Raw genomic sequence first — 17,577 nt, 5'->3', positions numbered from 1 at the left:
AATCTTAAATTGAATCTTTTTAATTTAATTGATATTTAAAAAAAATAAAATGTGTAAGTTAAGTTATAAGAAATAAATAATTTAAATTACACATTTTAAACTACACTGTCTAATAAAAAATTAACTAAAATATCATAATTCATACACTTTGTTTTTAAATTTAAGTTTAGGTTCAAATCCCTCATATATATATTTTCATTTTATTTTATAGCATTAACTACTTTATAAAATACATATATTATTCCGTAAAACACAACACAAATATATAGACTGATTTAGTGGCTACTTGACTGCATTATTTGAGAAATTGAGCTATGATTGAACTTCATTCCTCTAAGTCCTAAACACAAATCCCATCCTAAACATTTTTATTTCTTTTTTCTAGCATTAACTATTTTATAATATACTCAAATATGGAGGTTGGCGACTTTTTTTAGTCCAATAAAGGTAACAGATTTTTTATTTATTCCATTAAAATATCTCAATTTATATTTTGGGATTTACGATATTTTTATAGTGCTATTAAAATTCGTCATATCGAGATGATGAGTTCTAATAAAATATATTTTTTTATTAAATTTATCACATCAAAGTAAAAAGTTAGAATAAAAAAAATATTTTTTATTAAAATTCGTCATCTCGACGTAATAAGTTCCATATTTCTGTAAAAAAATACTATAGATCACAAAATAAATTTTTACTTATCTTATTAAATTAAATAAAAAACTCATATTCCTTACTATGTCAATTTTACCAATGTTGGCTTCATGGTTATGGGTTGTACTTCATTCCCCTAGTTCTAAGTCCAAATCCCTCTAACACCATTTTATCATGCTTTTCTTTGTAATTTAATTTTTTTTAATCAGATTGTGACACATATTATTATTTAGTTAGAAGATAAATAATTAAACTAAAAAATTAAAATTAAAGAAATTTTCAGATAATTTAATAGTGATATTTGTCATTATTTAATTAAATAAATAATTTATTAAATGAAATTAAATTTAAAATCAAATTGATTGTATATAAAAATATTAAAACTTAAATGTATAATTATACCAATTTTTATCTATACCATTAATAATTTAAAAAAGACAAAACCGGCTGGATGTTCATTTATTTAGTTTACCCTCGAGTTTCTCTCTTTCTCAAACCTCTCTTATGAAATCGCATGCGAAAACCTCGCAGCTACTCTGAGCCTTAAAACCCCTTCTAAAACCCCTTCCATTTCGAAATGATTCTCTTTAGAACTTCACCGTTTTCTAGCCAAATCAAACTTCTCTTCAAAAACCAGAACTCTCTTTACAAGCACTTCCCTCCTTCATCGTCCTTAATAATCAGAACCCTTAATTCATCTCTCCAGGAACCAACCAAGAAGCCACTTTCTCTGATGTTTGAAGAAGCAGTTGGTTTAACCGAAAAGACTGGTGGAAACGAAGGGCAGAGCCAAGACGAAAAGAATGAGCGAACGAGAAAAGTAAGGGAATTGGAGAGAGATGTTCGGGAGTTCAAAGAAAACCCAAAGCCCCAAGTGGAAAAGGAAGCCAGAGAGGGAGTAGAGAGGGGGAAACCCAAGGAAGTTAACTGTTTGGCTGGGTTGTTTGGGGGTGAAAAGATGGCGAAATCGAGGAGAAAATCTGGGGAGGTCACGGTTTTGAAGGATCTTTCGGTGTTCGTTAAGGTTTTCGTTAGGTATTTGTATTCAAAAGGGTATTTTGACAAAGCTAATTTCTTGGTGGACAACAAGTTGGATTTTGGTTACTTTGATAATAGTTATGGCAGAGATTTCATCAAGTCTGCTGCTTACAAGTTTGGTAAAGATAATGAAGAGATTGCAAAGTAAGAACATGTTTTCCCCCCCATTTGTTTGGATTTGACATTGTTTGCTAATGTGTTGCATATAAATGTTGGCTGATTGATGTTCATGTTATGTTTACTTCATCTTTATTGAATGACATAACCTTATACATTGTATTTTCAGGTTGTTGTCAGGCAATCACTTGAAGAAAGTGGCGGTCTTTGGTTGCCCTTCCCTTGATAAAAATAACGTCTTTCCTGCTAAGAGGTTGCGAAAAATCTTTACAATTCAAGAAGACACTGTAAGCCGTTATTTCAGTACTTCAAACAAGTAAAACTTTTATTGTATGTCGAGTATAGATAATGTAATGTTGTTTGTTTCGACGTCTGTTATCTCTTCAGGTTTGCAGTCAATGCATATTAAAGGATTCATGCAGGTTTGCTAATAAGGGTGTGTCGGGAATTGCTATGGAGAGCTTGCTTCTAGTCGATGTAATGAAGGTTATAATTTTGTATGCTTTAGAGCAAGAGCATCCAAAGCTCGCAGTTCCTGAAGAAGTACGTGATTCAGCCAACAAATTGCTGGAGGAGGTTGTAAAGCTAAGCCAAACCACATGACAGGGCTTCTAAAATGTTCCTACAGGTACTTGGGGTGAACTCAGCTGTAACTTCTTCACTTTCATTTTGGCTGTTTACATCGATTTGTTTTAGATCACGTGTTACATATTATGGATATGATTGTGATTTGCGAGGAATGTCGGTAAAGATTTTTTGGTGGCATAGATGATCTCATCAGTAGACAAGCATATGATCCAGCAAAACAAATGAATTGAACCATATGCATGTATCAGCAAAACAAATTTGATTCAGGGTCCGTTTGCTGCTTACAGTACACCAAGTGACCAGTTAGAGGCATAGCTTTTTTCATTGACTGAACTTGTTTATATTTTCTAGTTTATGGGATTCTCTTATGGAATTTAATGACGGTAGTGGAGTTGTTCAACTGTTTCCTTCATTATAAATAAACTCAAAATATTGGATCATATATCTGTGAATTAATATCTTGGCCTATGGTACTTGAACTATTTAATTTTCTTGAAGAATTTGTGTTTGATACTTTCGAATATATAAATATATGAACTTCCAAATATATGAAAAAAGTTCGCCATATTTGAGCTGACTCGCATTTGATAGATACTCGTATCCGAATCAATTACTCAAACATTGCAGAAGAAAAATAAAAAGATGATGATAATTGGGGTCTGAACTTAGCATTTCAACCATCTGCATTCTGCAATACTATCCTCAATTTTCTCTTTTCATTAGATCAAGGCTTCATAGTTTAGCTAAATATCCATTTGCAGAAATTATGCTTTATTGATTCAAGTAGTACATTACTTCCACTGCACTGCACAACCAGTAGGAAACATGGTCTTTATGACTGCTTAGGTGCCAAATGAAGGCACAACTAAGCCTAAAAGCCATGTATACTTATATAATTAGTAAATAGAGAAGAGGATTTGGACCCGGAGCTTAGTTCAGTTGAGAGGTGGCATCTAATAGATTTAAACTTCGAAACCCCTGCTGCAGCCTGCTTTGTAATAAAAAAGGGGGAAAATTCTTTAACACAGTATAGCTAACAGATTATTTGGTACCATTAAACTAAATTTGAAGCAATGTAAGGAAGATGGTTTTACCTGTGGCTGTTGGACTGTTGAACCGCAAGAAATTCGAACTTCCAAATCCATGGATGCTTTGATCTATTATCCTTTAGCTATGTATGATTCTTTTGAATTTTGAGATGATCATAAGCTTCTTCTCCACCAACTGCTGCACCAACAATGTATCCCATCACAGCAATAACCCATACCCAATCCACATTTTTCAGCATGGAATGGTTTCTTCCATTTACGTCAGAACTTATGGGGTCTGTTTCATGATGATAGTCACAAGGGGGCAATGGTATCCCACATAGTCCTAGGTTGTTCTCGTATCTAGAAGCCGAAAACGTCGTAAGTTGTCCGGTTGAAGGAATAGGACCAACGAGGTTATTGTTGGAGACATCGAGATCTGTAAGAAATGTAATAATCCCCAAGGATCCTGGAAGCCTGCCTTGAAGATAGTTACAAGATAGGTTAAGCAAGCAAACTTCTTTTACTCCCTCAACGGTATCAGGAATATTTCCAGTTAATCTGTTGTGTGACAAATCCAAAACATGTAGATTGGACATGGAACCGATGTTTTCGGGAATAGTACCAGAAAGATGATTGAAAGAAAGATCCATAAAGACGATGGTTCCAGTACTTGTTTTTATCATTTGATTTGGCCAATTATATATTGTTATCAATGAACAAGAATTGGACTCAAAGCTTCTTCCTTTATCTCTTAAGAACATTTATCCACCTTTGGAACTCAAACTAAATATGGGATCAAAGCGTTTTTGGGTAGCGAGGATCGATGGAATTTGACCTGTAAACTGATTGCTACCCAAATCGAGCCATATGAGGTTTTTGAAACTACCGAGATCAATTGTTTGAATATTTCCAGAAAATGAGTTGTAACTTAACTGTAAAATGCTCAACTTCTGTAGGTTATGAAGACCAGTAGGGATAGTTCCAGTCAGCCGATTAAATGAAAGCGACAACCATGAAAGATTTGTGCAATTAGTGATCGATGCAGGAATGTTCCTAGTGAAGCCATTGTTGTTGAGAGCAAGCTTCCCCAAGTTTTGAGTTCCTGAGCATGTCTTTTGGAATTTCACTAGATAAGTTATTCCCCCACATAATAAAGTCATAAACATTTGGTAGCTTCCAAACTTCCGATGGGATCAGTCCGTTTAGATGGTTTCGAGCAAAGTTAATCTTCTCCAATCTCTTACAATTTCCAATATCTGCAGGTATTGTTCCTGACAGAAAATTGTCTGCAAGGAGTAATTTTCGTAGAGAGGAATTAATGTTGAAAGTTTGACTTATGCACCGAAAGTGTAAAGTTAATGCACCGAATGAATTAAAAAAGGGGCAACGAAAAGTAACTGATTTTTGTTGAATTTGAGTAATAGAAAAACTATAAATTTAGTCCATGTACTTTAAGATATTTACAAGATTAGTCCTTAAGGTTCAACTATAAATACCCTAACTCATTTAGCTTCAAAATCATCCCAAATCATTTTAGTTTTCTCTCAATACTAGAGAATTTAGAGAGTTCTCTTGAGAGTTTTTCTTCTTCTCTTTTTTATCAAGAGAGAATTGTTATTGTTTTCTTCTTGTTAGATCGAGAGAAGTTGTAATTCCTATTTTCTCATAATGAAATTCTTCTATTTTGCATGTAGTTTTTATCCTATATTATTTAGGGAGTTTACACATAAAATTTGTGTCTTCTTTATCTTTATTTTTATTTTCTCAAATTATCAATTGCGATTTTGTTCTATCCGATAGCCATTTTCTGCAACAATTGGTATCAAAGCCAGATTAGAGTGTAATATCTACTTATTGTCTTTTTGGTTGCTACCAAAAGGTGGATCCTCCAATATAAGAAAGTAATAATGTATTACCCATTCTTTGAAGGTTCCAAAGAACTATTCACGATAGTGAAATAGTGGGAGCTATCCGTAATAGAAGCTATAACAGCGAAATTTGATATTGAAAAGTTCAATGAGAGAAATTTCTCATTGTGGAAATTGAAGATGAATGTCATCCTAAGGAAAGACGATTGTCTAGCAGCTATTAGTGAAAGGCCGATAGATTTCACAGATGATAACAAATGGATTGAAATGGACGGGAATGCTATGACAAACTTTCATCTAGCATTAGTAGATGAAGTATTGTCAAGCATCGAGGAGAAGAAGACAACTAAGGAGATATGGGATCATCTCACCAAATTGTACGATGCCACATCGTTTCACAATAAAACTTTCCTTAAGAGGAAATTGTATACTCTCTGAATGTCAGAATCTGCTTCAGTGACTTAGCATTTAAACACACTGAACACTTTATTTTCTCAGATTACATCATTAAGATGTACAATAGGAGAACAAGAACGTGCTGAACTTCTACTTCAAAGTCTACCTGATTCGTATGATCAACTCATCATCAACTTGACAAACAATAATGTCACCAGTCTAGTCTTCGATGACGTTGCAGCTGCTATTCTATAAGAAGAAAATCGACACAAGAACAAGGAAGACAAACAAGTAAATCTGAAACAAGCAGAAGCGTTAACAACGATGAGAGGGAGATCAACAGAATGTGGCCAAAGCAGCAGTCAAAAACATGGTAGATCAAAGTCGAGAAGCAAGAAGAATTTAAAGTGCTACAACTGTGGAAACAAGGGTCACTTGCAGAAGGATTGTTGGAGTCTAGGCAAAAACTCCAATCCACAAGCAATACCGTAAACGATTCAGATGATGGAGATGCTCTATGTTGTGAAGAGTTAACCACAAAAAGATTTGCAGATATATGGCTCATTGATTCAGGAGCAACATATCACATGACCTCAAGAAGAGAATGGTTTCATCATTATGAACCTGTCTCAGGAGGATCTGTGTATAGTTGCAATGATCATGTCTTAGAGATCGTTGGCGTTGGAACCATCAAATTGAAGATGTATGATAGAACAATTAAAGTTGTTCGAGATGTGCGACACATGAAAGGCCTGAAGAAAAAATTATTATCCTACAGATTGTTGGATAATAATGCAAGCAACATTGAAACATGGAAAGGAATCATGAATGTGTTCCGTGGAGTACTTGTGGTGATGAAAGGCGAAAAGATAGCAACAAACTTGTACATGCTGAAGGGAGAGACTTTGCTAAAAGCAGAAGCCTCTGTTGCCTCATGTAGTTCAGATTCTGCAATGTTATGGCATCAGAAACTTAGACACATGTTAGAACAAGGAATGAAAGTCCTTATGGAGCAAAAGCTACTTCCAGACTTAACAAATGTATCACTTACTTTGTGTGAGCATTGCATAACAAGTAAGCAGCACCGGTTGAAATTAAACACATCAAATTCTAGAGGCAAAAGTGTTCTAGAATTGGTTAATTCTGGCGTATGGCAAGCACCAGTTACATCCCTAGGTAGAGCAAAATACTTTGTCTCATTTATTGATGACTACTCCAGGAGATGTTGGGTGTACCTTATTAAGAAGAAGTCAGATGTGTTTTCAACTTTCAAAAACTTCAAAGCACGGGTGAAACTTGATTCTGGAAATAAATCAAGTGTTTCAGAACAGATAATGGAGGAGAATACACAAGTGAAGAATTTGTTGACTTTTGCAGGAAAGAAGGCATAAAAATACATTTCATAGTGGCGAACACTCCTCAACAAAATGGAGTGGCAGAGCGGATAAACAGAACCTTGTTCGAAAGAACAAGAACAATGTTGAGGGTTGCAGGCCTAGAAAAATAATTTTGGGCAGAAGCAGTCAATGCCGCCTGTTATTTGGTGAATCGAGCTCCATCAACTGCAATAGAGCTGAAGACACTAATGGAGATGTGGACTGGTAAACCTGCTGATTATTCAAACCTCCGTGTATTTGGAAGTACTGTGTACGTGATGTACAACTCCCAAGAAATTTCAAAGTTGGATCCAAAATCCAGAAAATGCAAATTCTTAGGGTATACTGATGGTGTAAAAGGGTATCGCTTGTGCGATCTCACTACCCACAAAGTGATCATCAACAGGGATGTTATCTTTGTAGAATCTTTGTAGAAGATAAACTACAAAGAAAAGAAGATGATGATAGTGCAGAAAAATCAGAGACTACACATTTATATGTGGAAAAGGAGTTTGAACAAGGAGATTCTTCTGAAGCAGAACCGGCACATGATGAACCAGAACCAGAGAGTTCTGAAGCTCCAACAACTCGTCAATCATATCGTGTGAGAAGACATCCCAATTGGCACTCAGATTATGTTATAGAAGGAAATATTGCATATTGCCTTTTAATAGAGGACGGTGAGCCATCAACATTCCAGGAGACAATAAACAGCTCAGATGCTTCACTGTGGATGATGGCGATGCAAGAAGAAATTAAAGCCCTTCATAAAAATAATACATGGAACCTTATGCCACTAACACAAGGAAGGAAGCTAATTGGTAACAAATGGGTCTTCAAAATCAAGCGAAATTGTGACGATCAAGTTGAGAGGTATCGTGCAAGATTGGTGGTCAAAGGATATGTTCAAAAAGTAGGTATTGATTTCAATGAAATATTTTCTCCTGTGGTTCGACTAACAACAATTCGAGTAGTTTTGACAATGTGTGCTAGATTGAACTTACATCTAGAGCAACTAGATGTTAAAACAGATTTTCTTCATGTATATCTTGAAGAAGAGATTTATATGCTCCAGCCTAAAGGTTTTGAAGAAGACGAAAAGAAGAACTTGGTTTGCAGGTTGAACAAATCTCTGTACGGTCTAAAGCAGGCGTCGAGATGTTGATATAAAAGATTTGATTCCTTCATTATGTACCTTGGATACAACAGACTTAATGCAAACCCTTGTGCTTATTTTAAGAGGTTTGGTGATAACGATTTTGTAATATTGTTGTTGTATGTAGATGACATGTTGGTTGCAGGACCCAACAAAGATCATATTGAAGAATTGAAGGCACAACTGGCTAGAGAATTTGAAATGAAAGACTTGGGATCATCAAACAAGATTCTAGATATGCAAATTCACCGAGACATAAGTAATAGGAAGATGTGGCTTTCACAAAAGAATTACTTGAAGAAGATCTTGTCAAGATTCAACATGCAAGATTGTAAGCCAATTTCTACCCCTTTTCCTATTAATTTCAAATTATCCTCTAGTATGAGTCCTAATAGTGAAGAAGAGAGGATGAAGATGTATTGAGTACCGTATGCATTGACAGTGGGAAGTTTAATGTTCGCTATGATATGCACAAGACCAGACATTGAACAAGCAGTGGGAGTGGTTAGTCGGTATATGGTGAATCCATGCAAAGATCATTGGAATATAGTAAAGAGGATTTTGAGATACATCAAAGGGACCTCCAATGTTGCATTATGTTACGGAGGATTAAATTTACTTATCAAAGGTTATGTTGATTCTGACTATGCAGGGGATTTGGATAAAAGAAAATCTACAACAGGATATGTGTTCAAAGTTGCTGGTGGAGCTGTAAGCTGGGTTTCAAAATTGCAGTCAGTTGTGGATACGTCCACAACAGAGGCAAAATATGTAGCAGCTACACAAGCTAGTAAAAAAGCAATTTGGTTGAAGATGCTATTGGAGGAGCTTGGACACAATCAAGAGTATGTCTCTTTGTTTTGTGACAGTCAAAACGCCTTGCATCTAGCAGAGAATCCAACATATCATTCAAGGATAAAACACATATGAGTTCAGTACCACTTCATTCGTGAAAAGGTTGAAGAAGAGACGATAGATATGCAGAAGATCCATACCAAAGACAATATAACAGATTTTATGACGAAGGCGATCAATGCTGATAAATTTACTTGGTGTCGATCCTCTTGTGGCCTGTCAGAGACGTAAGCAACATGAAGGTACAAGATAGAAAAAATGGTGTGAATATATGATTGTTCCAATCAAATCTTCAAGTGGGAGATTGTTGAAAGTTTGACTTATGCATCGAAAGTGCAAAGTTAATGCACCGAATGAATAAAAAAAGGGGCACCGAAAAGTAGCTGATTTTTGTTGAATTTGGGTAATGGAAAAATTGCAAATTTAGTCTCTTCACTTTAGGGTATTTACAAGATTAGTCTTTAAGCTTCAACTATAAATACCCTAACCTATTTAGCTTCAAAATCATTCCAAATCATTATAGCTTTCTCCCAATACTAGAGAATTTAGAGAGTTTTCTTGAGAGTTGTTTTCTCCTTTTATCAAGAGAGAATTGTTATTGTTTTCTCCTTGTTATATCGAGAGAAGTTGTAATTTCTATTTTCTTATAGTGCATTTATTCTATCTTTGCTCGTGGTTTTTACCCTATATTATTATTTAGGAGTTTTTCACGTAAAATTTGTGTCTTCTTTATCTTCATTTTTATTTTCTCAAATTATCAGTTGCGATTTTGCTCTATCCGATAGCCGTATTCCTCAACAATTAAAGCATAGCCCTGAGGGTATGTTGCCATTGAAGCCATTGGAACTAAGATCAAGAACTTGAAGCTTAGTACAGTTTGTAAGAGACACCGAAATGAAACCATTAATGTTGTTGAATTGAACTTGGAGGATTTGCAAACTAGGAAGATAACTAATGACTGTAGTGAGGAAATTTCCTGAAAGCTGATTGCTTCCAAGGTTGAGCCTTTGCAAGCCATTGATGACTTGAATGTCTCGGGAAAATCGCCTGGAAGTTCTTTTCCGGAGAGGTCGAGCTCTATTAGAGTCCCGCACATGGAATCCATTTCCGGTGAGATATTACTGGAAAAGGTGTTTTGAGCTAAATTCAAGTGCTTCAAATTCCTCAAATTCCCTAAAGAAGCTGCAATTTCACCCTGCAGCTTATTAAAGGAGACATCAAGGGTCTCAAAAAGCTGACAGTTAATCAAGCTTCGAGGAATTCCAGTACCGTAAAGTGAATAATTAGACTAGTTAAGGGCCACAAGATTAGCAGTTTAGCACAATTCTTGAATTCAAGCATCGGGAAATCAGCAAACAATTTGTTGTGGGAAAGGTCCAATAATTTAAGCGACTTGAAGAAATTAGAACCAACAACAGCATGTATATCTCCAGGGATGGTGTTATGTGAAAGATTTAAAGAAACCAAATGGAAACAAGAACCCAAAAATGATTCAGAAACCTGCTCCAATAGATTATTGAATAACAAATCAAGTGTCTCAACAATGCAGGAAGGATGAGAAGCCTTGTCGGGGAAGAAACTAGCAGAGAAGAAATTTCCACTAAAGTGGAGATGTTTGAGACTTTTCAGGACCATTGAGACCATCCAAATGCAGACGACCAATTAGACCAGCGTCAGTTAAGTTAAGCATAGTAACTTTTCCGTGCAAAGAACACGAGACGCATCGCCACGAACATGGAGTTAAAGATTCTAATCTCCAATCATTGAGCAAACCATGGGGATCAGAAGCTACATATTTTTGCTTGAAACCCAACAATGCCATTACTTCATTGCTGGGATTCTGCTGCTGCAAAGATAGGGTAAAGTCATTGCTTAGGGAAATGAAAATGAAAAGCTGAAGAGATACATGCATTGGTTCTGGAAAACCCAGAAATTCCCCATTTTCATGTTGGAAGTATTTGGATGAACATCAACATGGTCCTGATTGCTTATTTATAGCTGCAAAAGTTATGATTGCAGTGTTACTAGGAAATTTCTCATCTCGAAATGTGTTTACTTTTCATATGACTCACTGTAACATCAAAGTATTATCAAGTGTGGGGTTAAGAACAAGTTGAGAATTCAGTGGAAACATAAAACATGTCATTCAATTAATCGCCTTCTAATTTCAGTTGTTGACGATGATCAAATTTCCTCCAAATAACAAAAAGAAGAAAGTGCGTCCACAAGTTCTTTATCGTCTTCTTCTTGACTTGTGTTCCAAGTACCACCAACTCAATGTGATGATACACTATTTGACAATACGAACTGAAATTAGATTTGATTCATGGTTTAGGAATTGATGGATTCAAATCAATTTCAAGTTATTTTTATTTTCTTGGGTTAATTACATGTTTGGTACATGGATTATATACCCAATTCCTCGTTACCATGTAAATTGTTTTTTTATCAGTTACATACATATATGAAGTATTTTACTGTCAATTACTTCAGTCATTTTTGTGACAGGATCGAAATTGACCCTTAAATCAATCAATAATTCATACGTGACATTTTATTTTAAAAAATCTAGATTTATTTAGATTTAAGGTATAATAGCAAGATTAATCCTTAAAGATTCATTATTTTTTCTTAAAAAATTACATTTAATCTTTAAAAATTTAAAGAAAATTATAAACAAATATTCATATCATATTGAAAATTAACTTTTTTTATTTAATAAATAAGTCTTTTCTAACTAAATGCAGTGACGATGAATGGTCGTTATGTTCGTCGAAAAAATTGTCAAGTTTTAAACTTGATTCATGAAAACAGAAGCTAGAATGAAATTCTTTAATTTTATTTATCAATTACCATAGCCTTTTTTTAAAAGTAAAATGAGTCTCATTAAAAATCCTTCCTAATCAACATAAGGTGTTGAACCTACGAGAGGAAAGAATACCCAACTACATATATCAAATAAATCGTACATCGTTTACCACCTCCGAAGAGATAATATCAGGACAAACCAAATCCAAAAATAATGGAGACAAAGATATACAAGCTCATTTGGCCAAAGTATCTTCTACAAAATTATAAGATCGTTGAATAAAAGAAACGTGAAAACTAGGACAAGCCTGGAAATGTTCCTTCGCTAGTTGAAGAATACTAGTCAAGGTAGAGAAATCTTCATCATCACGAAGCGGTTTGTTTACCAAAAGAGCACAATCAAATTAAAAAAATATATATTTTCCCATCCGTTATCACAAGCCAAGCATAAAGCAACACTAAAAACATGAATCTCAGCTAATTCCGAATCACTAACATTGCACATAGCCTGAACTAAATCACCAAGACTCTTTCCTAGTGGTCACGAGCCATAACTCTAACAATAATATAATCAGAACTCGAGTCAAAGAAACCATCCAAATTAATTCTCATCACATCGAAAATTGAAAGACACCAATGGAGAGAGGATGCAGCATTCACGATTCATTTTATTGAGTATCAATTTAACTTACTCAATTTAACACGGTTCCAATAATATCAATACTCTGAGTAAATTTTTATTTGGATACTAATATTTAATATCATTTATCGTAGGAAATCTTTTTCCAACACTTCTATTTATTTTACCAGTAATCCTAATAATTAGAAATCAATTAGATTTTTTTTCATCTTTCCTTATAAACACCTGGAAGCATTCATTGATTTATTTTAGTTTTATTTCTAAATATTCTAATATTGTGGAGATTATTTTTATGTTTGATCATTTTAATTGTGTTTTTATTAATATGAGGTAAATACAAAATAATATTTATTTAAAGATGACTCTCAACTATTTGACATTAGTTCATAACTCTTACATTCTCGATGCTCAAACTCAAAACCTCAAATAATAACAATAATTTTTTAACACTTAAGTCGATTGGTTCGTGCTATTTGAATTACTCTTTAAAAAGGTTTGGGTCTTAAGCTTTGAATAATTTAGTAATCACTAGTACCTAATCTATTGACTGATTAATCCAGATTAGGAACTGCAAAGGTGAGGACAACCCTCCTAACTTAGTGTTTGTTCCATTCACAAATGTTAAGGTTTGAACCCTTGACATTACTTAAGGAATATAAAACCTCATCTCACTAGACCAACAGATTGTTGGTAAATTTCTCATATATTAATTATTCATGATGTAAATTTTTTTAAATACCTTTCTCAACAATTTTTTAAGAATATTATATAGGGTAAGTGCCAAGGAGAATTTTATATTAATTTTGAAAATCGTTTTTTTGAAAGTGTGGTAGAAAAGAACTTTTAAAATATAGTTTAAAATTTAAAGGATTAAAATTATATTGAAAGTGATTTTGAAAATATAAAATATTATATTATAAATAAAAATATAACATTTAAATTATATTTTCATTTATTAATACTATAAAATATAAAATATATCAACTTAAACTACATTAAAAATATAAGAAAATATTTTAGTATAATTTATTAATAATATTTTTATATTTAAAATATTTTATTAAGATAAAATATATTATCAGTAATTTTTAATATTTAAATTTTAAAATAATATTTAAATTATTTTAATTTAACAACAATTAAAATTTAAAATAAAATAATTTAAACAATATATTTATCTTTGTAACCATTAAAAAATAAAAATAAAATATATATTATAAATAAATTTAAAATAAATTATTATTATTATTATATAGGGATAGGCATGGGTCGGGTTGGGTTAGATTTTTTGTCCACCCGACCCGAGAACAATGACTTATCACCCCAAAATTCAACATGACTCACATAATATATACCCTCCACCCGACCCGACCCTACCTGACTTTTTGAAATAAAATCCGAACCCAACCCGACTTGACCTTAAATAATAATAAAATATTATTTTTATTTAATAAAAACATTGATTTAATTGAAAAAAAAAATATATAGAGGGGGTATTATTGTAATTATTCTTAAATATATAAGGTAAAATTATATTTTTTCCAGATCGGGTCGGGTATTTTTCACCCTAAACCTGAATCCGACTCGACCTGAACACCACTTTTAAAAAATTCCGACCGACCCGAATCCGATCGGGTTTGGGTCCTATGTCCATCCCTATTATTATATATGAAATATATTAATTTAAACTATAATAAAAAATAGAAATATAATTGTAATAAAAATATATTTTATAATAACTTACAATTAATATTTTAATATACAAATCATAAATTTTATTTACTTTTGAATAATTAAAATAAATTATTTTCAAAGATATTAGTATTAAATTATTGAAACAAATGTAAATACATAATTAATAAATTAAATTGAATGTCAAAGTTATTTTCCATGACAAATGAGTGAAATCCTTGCATTGGTAAGAGTAAAAATATAAATTTGTTTCTAAATGTAAAGATGGAAATGAAACATATAAAAATCCTAACTTTTATGGTTGATTTGAAATCACTATTTTCACTAATTTTTAATTTTTATCCGTTTAACATTAATTTTACGGTCAAACCCCATTTTTTTTAATTAAAATTACTTATAAACATCATTACCAAACGGACCACTATTAAGTGATTGTTGACCCAACATTTAAAAAAAAATCCATATTAACATAATAAATTAGAATATTAGTTTTAGAAAAATATCAGCTAACATGTAAAATGTTAATCAGAATAGTATTATTTATTTGTACTGATTAAAAAATTATATATAAATGGAAGTCCCAAAATCTCGACCTTAAGTGTAATAGAGAAACAAAATCAAGAATTTAATTATTTCAAGTAATGAAATGTAATCTTTCACTAAAAGATATTCAAATCTTGAAAAGAATCAAACTGTTGCTCTAAATTAGAGGATTCTAATGCCCATTAATGGACAAGTCCATACCTTAAATATTTACAGATTATTTTCAGAATTAGAGGGCATTAATGGAGGATTATCATACCATTTGTCATTTCAGAGTGTTTTAATCACTATAAATATCTTAAAGCTAACAATAGCATTGCATTGTAGGCTTAATTTTTCACTCCAGAAATGATTTTATCCTTTAATTTTCTCAATTCTAAAGTGTTGCTCATCTTTTCTGTGACATTATTATTTCGACCCCATTTCTCATTTGCTACTTCAAATCCCACTGGCCTGACCTTAAGGTTCGATGTGGATGATTCTCCAGGTTCTCCTATGTATCGTATTCAAAATCTGAGCATAGATGAAAGAATAGACAGATTGATCCACGTTTCCAATGCTAGAGCCAATTATTTGAATCTAATTTCGAATTCGGATACAACGATACTTCCCGATAATATTCGAATACCATTATTACGAGAGTCTTCATGGTATGCCGTAGAGTTTACGATAGGAAGCCAAGGCCAACGAGTGAAGTTGCTGATGGACACCGGAGGTGGTTTAATATGGACGCAATGCCAGCCTTGCTTGAATTATTTCCCTCAAAAGCTTCCGATTTATGATCCTCGAGTATCTACCACTTATGCTACACTTCCTTGTGAACATCGTCTCTGCAAGACCCCGGGTAAAAACCTCAATTGTGTAGACGGCTTATGTCGTTACGCTGTTAGCTACGGCGGTGGCACCTCCACTAAGGGCGTTTTATCTACTGAAACATTCCATTTCTTAATTGACAAAACCAATACAAGGGATTTTAATGTCGTGTTCGGTTGCTCTAACGATACCACTAAAGTTTCTTTTCAGAACACTGAGATTTCAGGTATATTTGGAGTAAGCATCTCCCCGGATTCGATGGCGAGACAGTTTTCGACCGAAACTAACTCTCGATTCTCCTACTGCTTTGCCCCTTTTGACGGTGCAGTACCCCCTCCACTTGTTCTAAGGTTCGGAGAAGACATTCCGAAGTTCCCTGCGGGACACCTTCAATCAACATTGGTCTTGCAACCTCCGCCGTACAGATATTTTTACTACTTGCAATTGTTGGATATAAGTGTTGGCAATTATCGTATCGGATTTCCACCGTCAACTTTTCAGTTCAGGGCAGGCGGGGCCGGTGGTTGTTTCATAGACTCAGGAGCTATGTACACTTTCATCGATGCCGGCACAATCGGAGTGAATGCATACGAGAGAGTAATGTCAACATTTATTGCTTATTATGGGTCGAAAGGTCTTCAAAGGCGGCCCGGACGATCATTCGAAGTTTGTTATGTAAACCGGATTGGTTTCAATGAATTTGCATCTTTAACATTCCATTTCAATGGAGCCGATTACACGGTTGATGGAGGATACGTGAATGTGTTCAAGCAAGGGTATTTCTGCGTTGGAATACTAAAGGGTCCCTCCAAAACTGTACTTGGAGCATGGCATCAGCAAAATAAACGTATCATTCATGATGAATTATTCGGTGAACTTCAATTTGCTGATGAAAATTGTGCCAATGATGTTGCATGATTGTTTAATGTGTTTGTTTCTTTTAATATATAAATAATACAAATTGACATCTCTCTTTGTCAAATGACCAAATCAAAGAAGAAAACATATTCATTCAATTCACCGCCTTCTAATTTCAATTGTCGGCGATGATCAAATTTCCTCCAAATAACAGAAGGAAGAAAGTGCGTCCATAAATTCTTTATCGTACCCTGCTGACTTGTGTTCCAAGTATCACCAAATCTTGCTTTCCAAGTCAATGTGATAATGACACTATTTGACTATAGGAACTGAAGTTAGATTTGAGTCATTGTTTAGGAGTTGATGGATTTAAATCAATTTCAAGACATGTTTGGTACGGATCATACCGAATTCCTCAATATCATGTAAATGGTTTTGTCCTCAATTAATTATATATATATATAATATTTTGCGTCAATCACTTTTGTGATAATATAAATTGATTCTTAAATCAATCAATAATTAAACTGCAACAGGTTACTAAAAGGGAATATACATTTACTTAAGATATAATAGAAAGATTAGTCCTAAAGGTTCACTAATTTTTTAAATTACTTTAGTCTTTAAAAAATAAAAAAAAATAATATCAATCAATAATTGACACGTAAAATCATATTTAAAAAAGATAATTTTTTATTTTATTTATGAGTCTTTCCTAACCGAATGCAATGACCATGAATGATGACTGTGTCCGTTGAAAAAAACCTGTCAAGGTTTGAACTTGATTCTATTGAAAAAAGACGGGTATGTATAAGAATACCTCTTTTCCTCTTTGATTATCCATTTGTTTTTCAAAGCACGTCTTCCTTTTGGTAACTCCACAATATCACAAGTTTGGTTCTCATGCAAAGATTGCATTTCTTCTTGAATAGCTTTAATCATTCTTCATTATAGTCATGTTTCATTGTTTCATCAAAACTCCAAAGCTCCCCCTTATTGACGACTGTCACATACTCACTTGAAGAATACTTATTTAAGGGTCTTCTTTCACACATTGATCTCCTCAATTCTGGTTGAGGTGTAACTTCTGATTCAATTGTCCCAATAGATTGATCTTCATTTGTTTTTCTATTGATGACTC

At 33.4% G+C, this 17,577-nt stretch overlaps 3 protein-coding genes across 3 annotated transcripts; 2 read left to right on the top strand and 1 right to left on the bottom strand.

Annotated features, from left to right (window-relative positions):
- The first annotated feature begins 1,136 nt into the window (after positions 1 to 1,136).
- On the top strand, positions 1,137 to 2,784 carry LOC120200572. The gene is made up of 3 exons (XM_039201371.1): positions 1,137 to 1,839; positions 1,982 to 2,099; positions 2,200 to 2,784. Exons 1-3 carry the CDS (start codon positions 1,235 to 1,237, stop codon positions 2,413 to 2,415), a joined length of 939 nt encoding a protein of 312 aa, XP_039057302.1. The 5' UTR covers positions 1,137 to 1,234; the 3' UTR covers positions 2,416 to 2,784.
- Positions 2,785 to 4,192: 1,408 nt separating this feature from the next.
- On the bottom strand, positions 4,193 to 10,994 carry LOC120200575 (serine/threonine-protein kinase BRI1-like 1). The gene is made up of 4 exons (XM_039201375.1): positions 10,705 to 10,994; positions 10,583 to 10,661; positions 9,869 to 10,370; positions 4,193 to 4,557 (listed from the first exon to the last, which is right to left on the bottom strand). The coding sequence occupies exons 1-4, from the start codon at positions 10,992 to 10,994 to the stop codon at positions 4,193 to 4,195; spliced, it is 1,236 nt and encodes a 411-aa protein (XP_039057306.1).
- Positions 10,995 to 15,113: 4,119 nt separating this feature from the next.
- On the top strand, positions 15,114 to 16,496 carry LOC120200574 (aspartic proteinase nepenthesin-1-like). Its single transcript, XM_039201374.1, has one exon. The coding sequence runs from the start codon at positions 15,114 to 15,116 to the stop codon at positions 16,494 to 16,496; it is 1,383 nt and encodes a 460-aa protein (XP_039057305.1).
- The last annotated feature ends 1,081 nt before the right edge of the window (positions 16,497 to 17,577 follow it).

The sequence above is a fragment of the Hibiscus syriacus genome, unplaced genomic scaffold (genome assembly GCF_006381635.1).
Source record: "Hibiscus syriacus cultivar Baekdansim isolate YM2019G1 unplaced genomic scaffold, ASM638163v2 tig00006190_pilon, whole genome shotgun sequence".
NCBI lineage: Eukaryota > Viridiplantae > Streptophyta > Magnoliopsida > Malvales > Malvaceae > Hibiscus > Hibiscus syriacus.
This window is presented reverse-complemented; position numbering and strand designations above follow the sequence as displayed.

Coding starts and splice junctions, on each gene's coding strand:
- LOC120200574 (XM_039201374.1), top strand. CDS start 15,114: ATGATTTTATCCTTTAATTTTCTCAATTCTAAAGTGTTGCTCATCTTT.
- LOC120200572 (XM_039201371.1), top strand. CDS start 1,235: ATGATTCTCTTTAGAACTTCACCGTTTTCTAGCCAAATCAAACTTCTC. Junction 1,840..1,981: donor GATAATGAAGAGATTGCAAA/GTAAGAACATGT, acceptor TTGTATTTTCAG/GTTGTTGTCAGGCAATCACT. Junction 2,100..2,199: donor TTACAATTCAAGAAGACACT/GTAAGCCGTTAT, acceptor TTATCTCTTCAG/GTTTGCAGTCAATGCATATT.
- LOC120200575 (XM_039201375.1), bottom strand. CDS start 10,994: ATGCATGTATCTCTTCAGCTTTTCATTTTCATTTCCCTAAGCAATGAC. Junction 10,371..10,582: donor TCAATAATCTATTGGAGCAG/GTTTCTGAATCA, acceptor GCCCTTAACTAG/TCTAATTATTCACTTTACGG. Junction 4,558..9,868: donor TTTAATTGTTGAGGAATACG/GCTATCGGATAG, acceptor TAACTTATCTAG/TGAAATTCCAAAAGACATGC.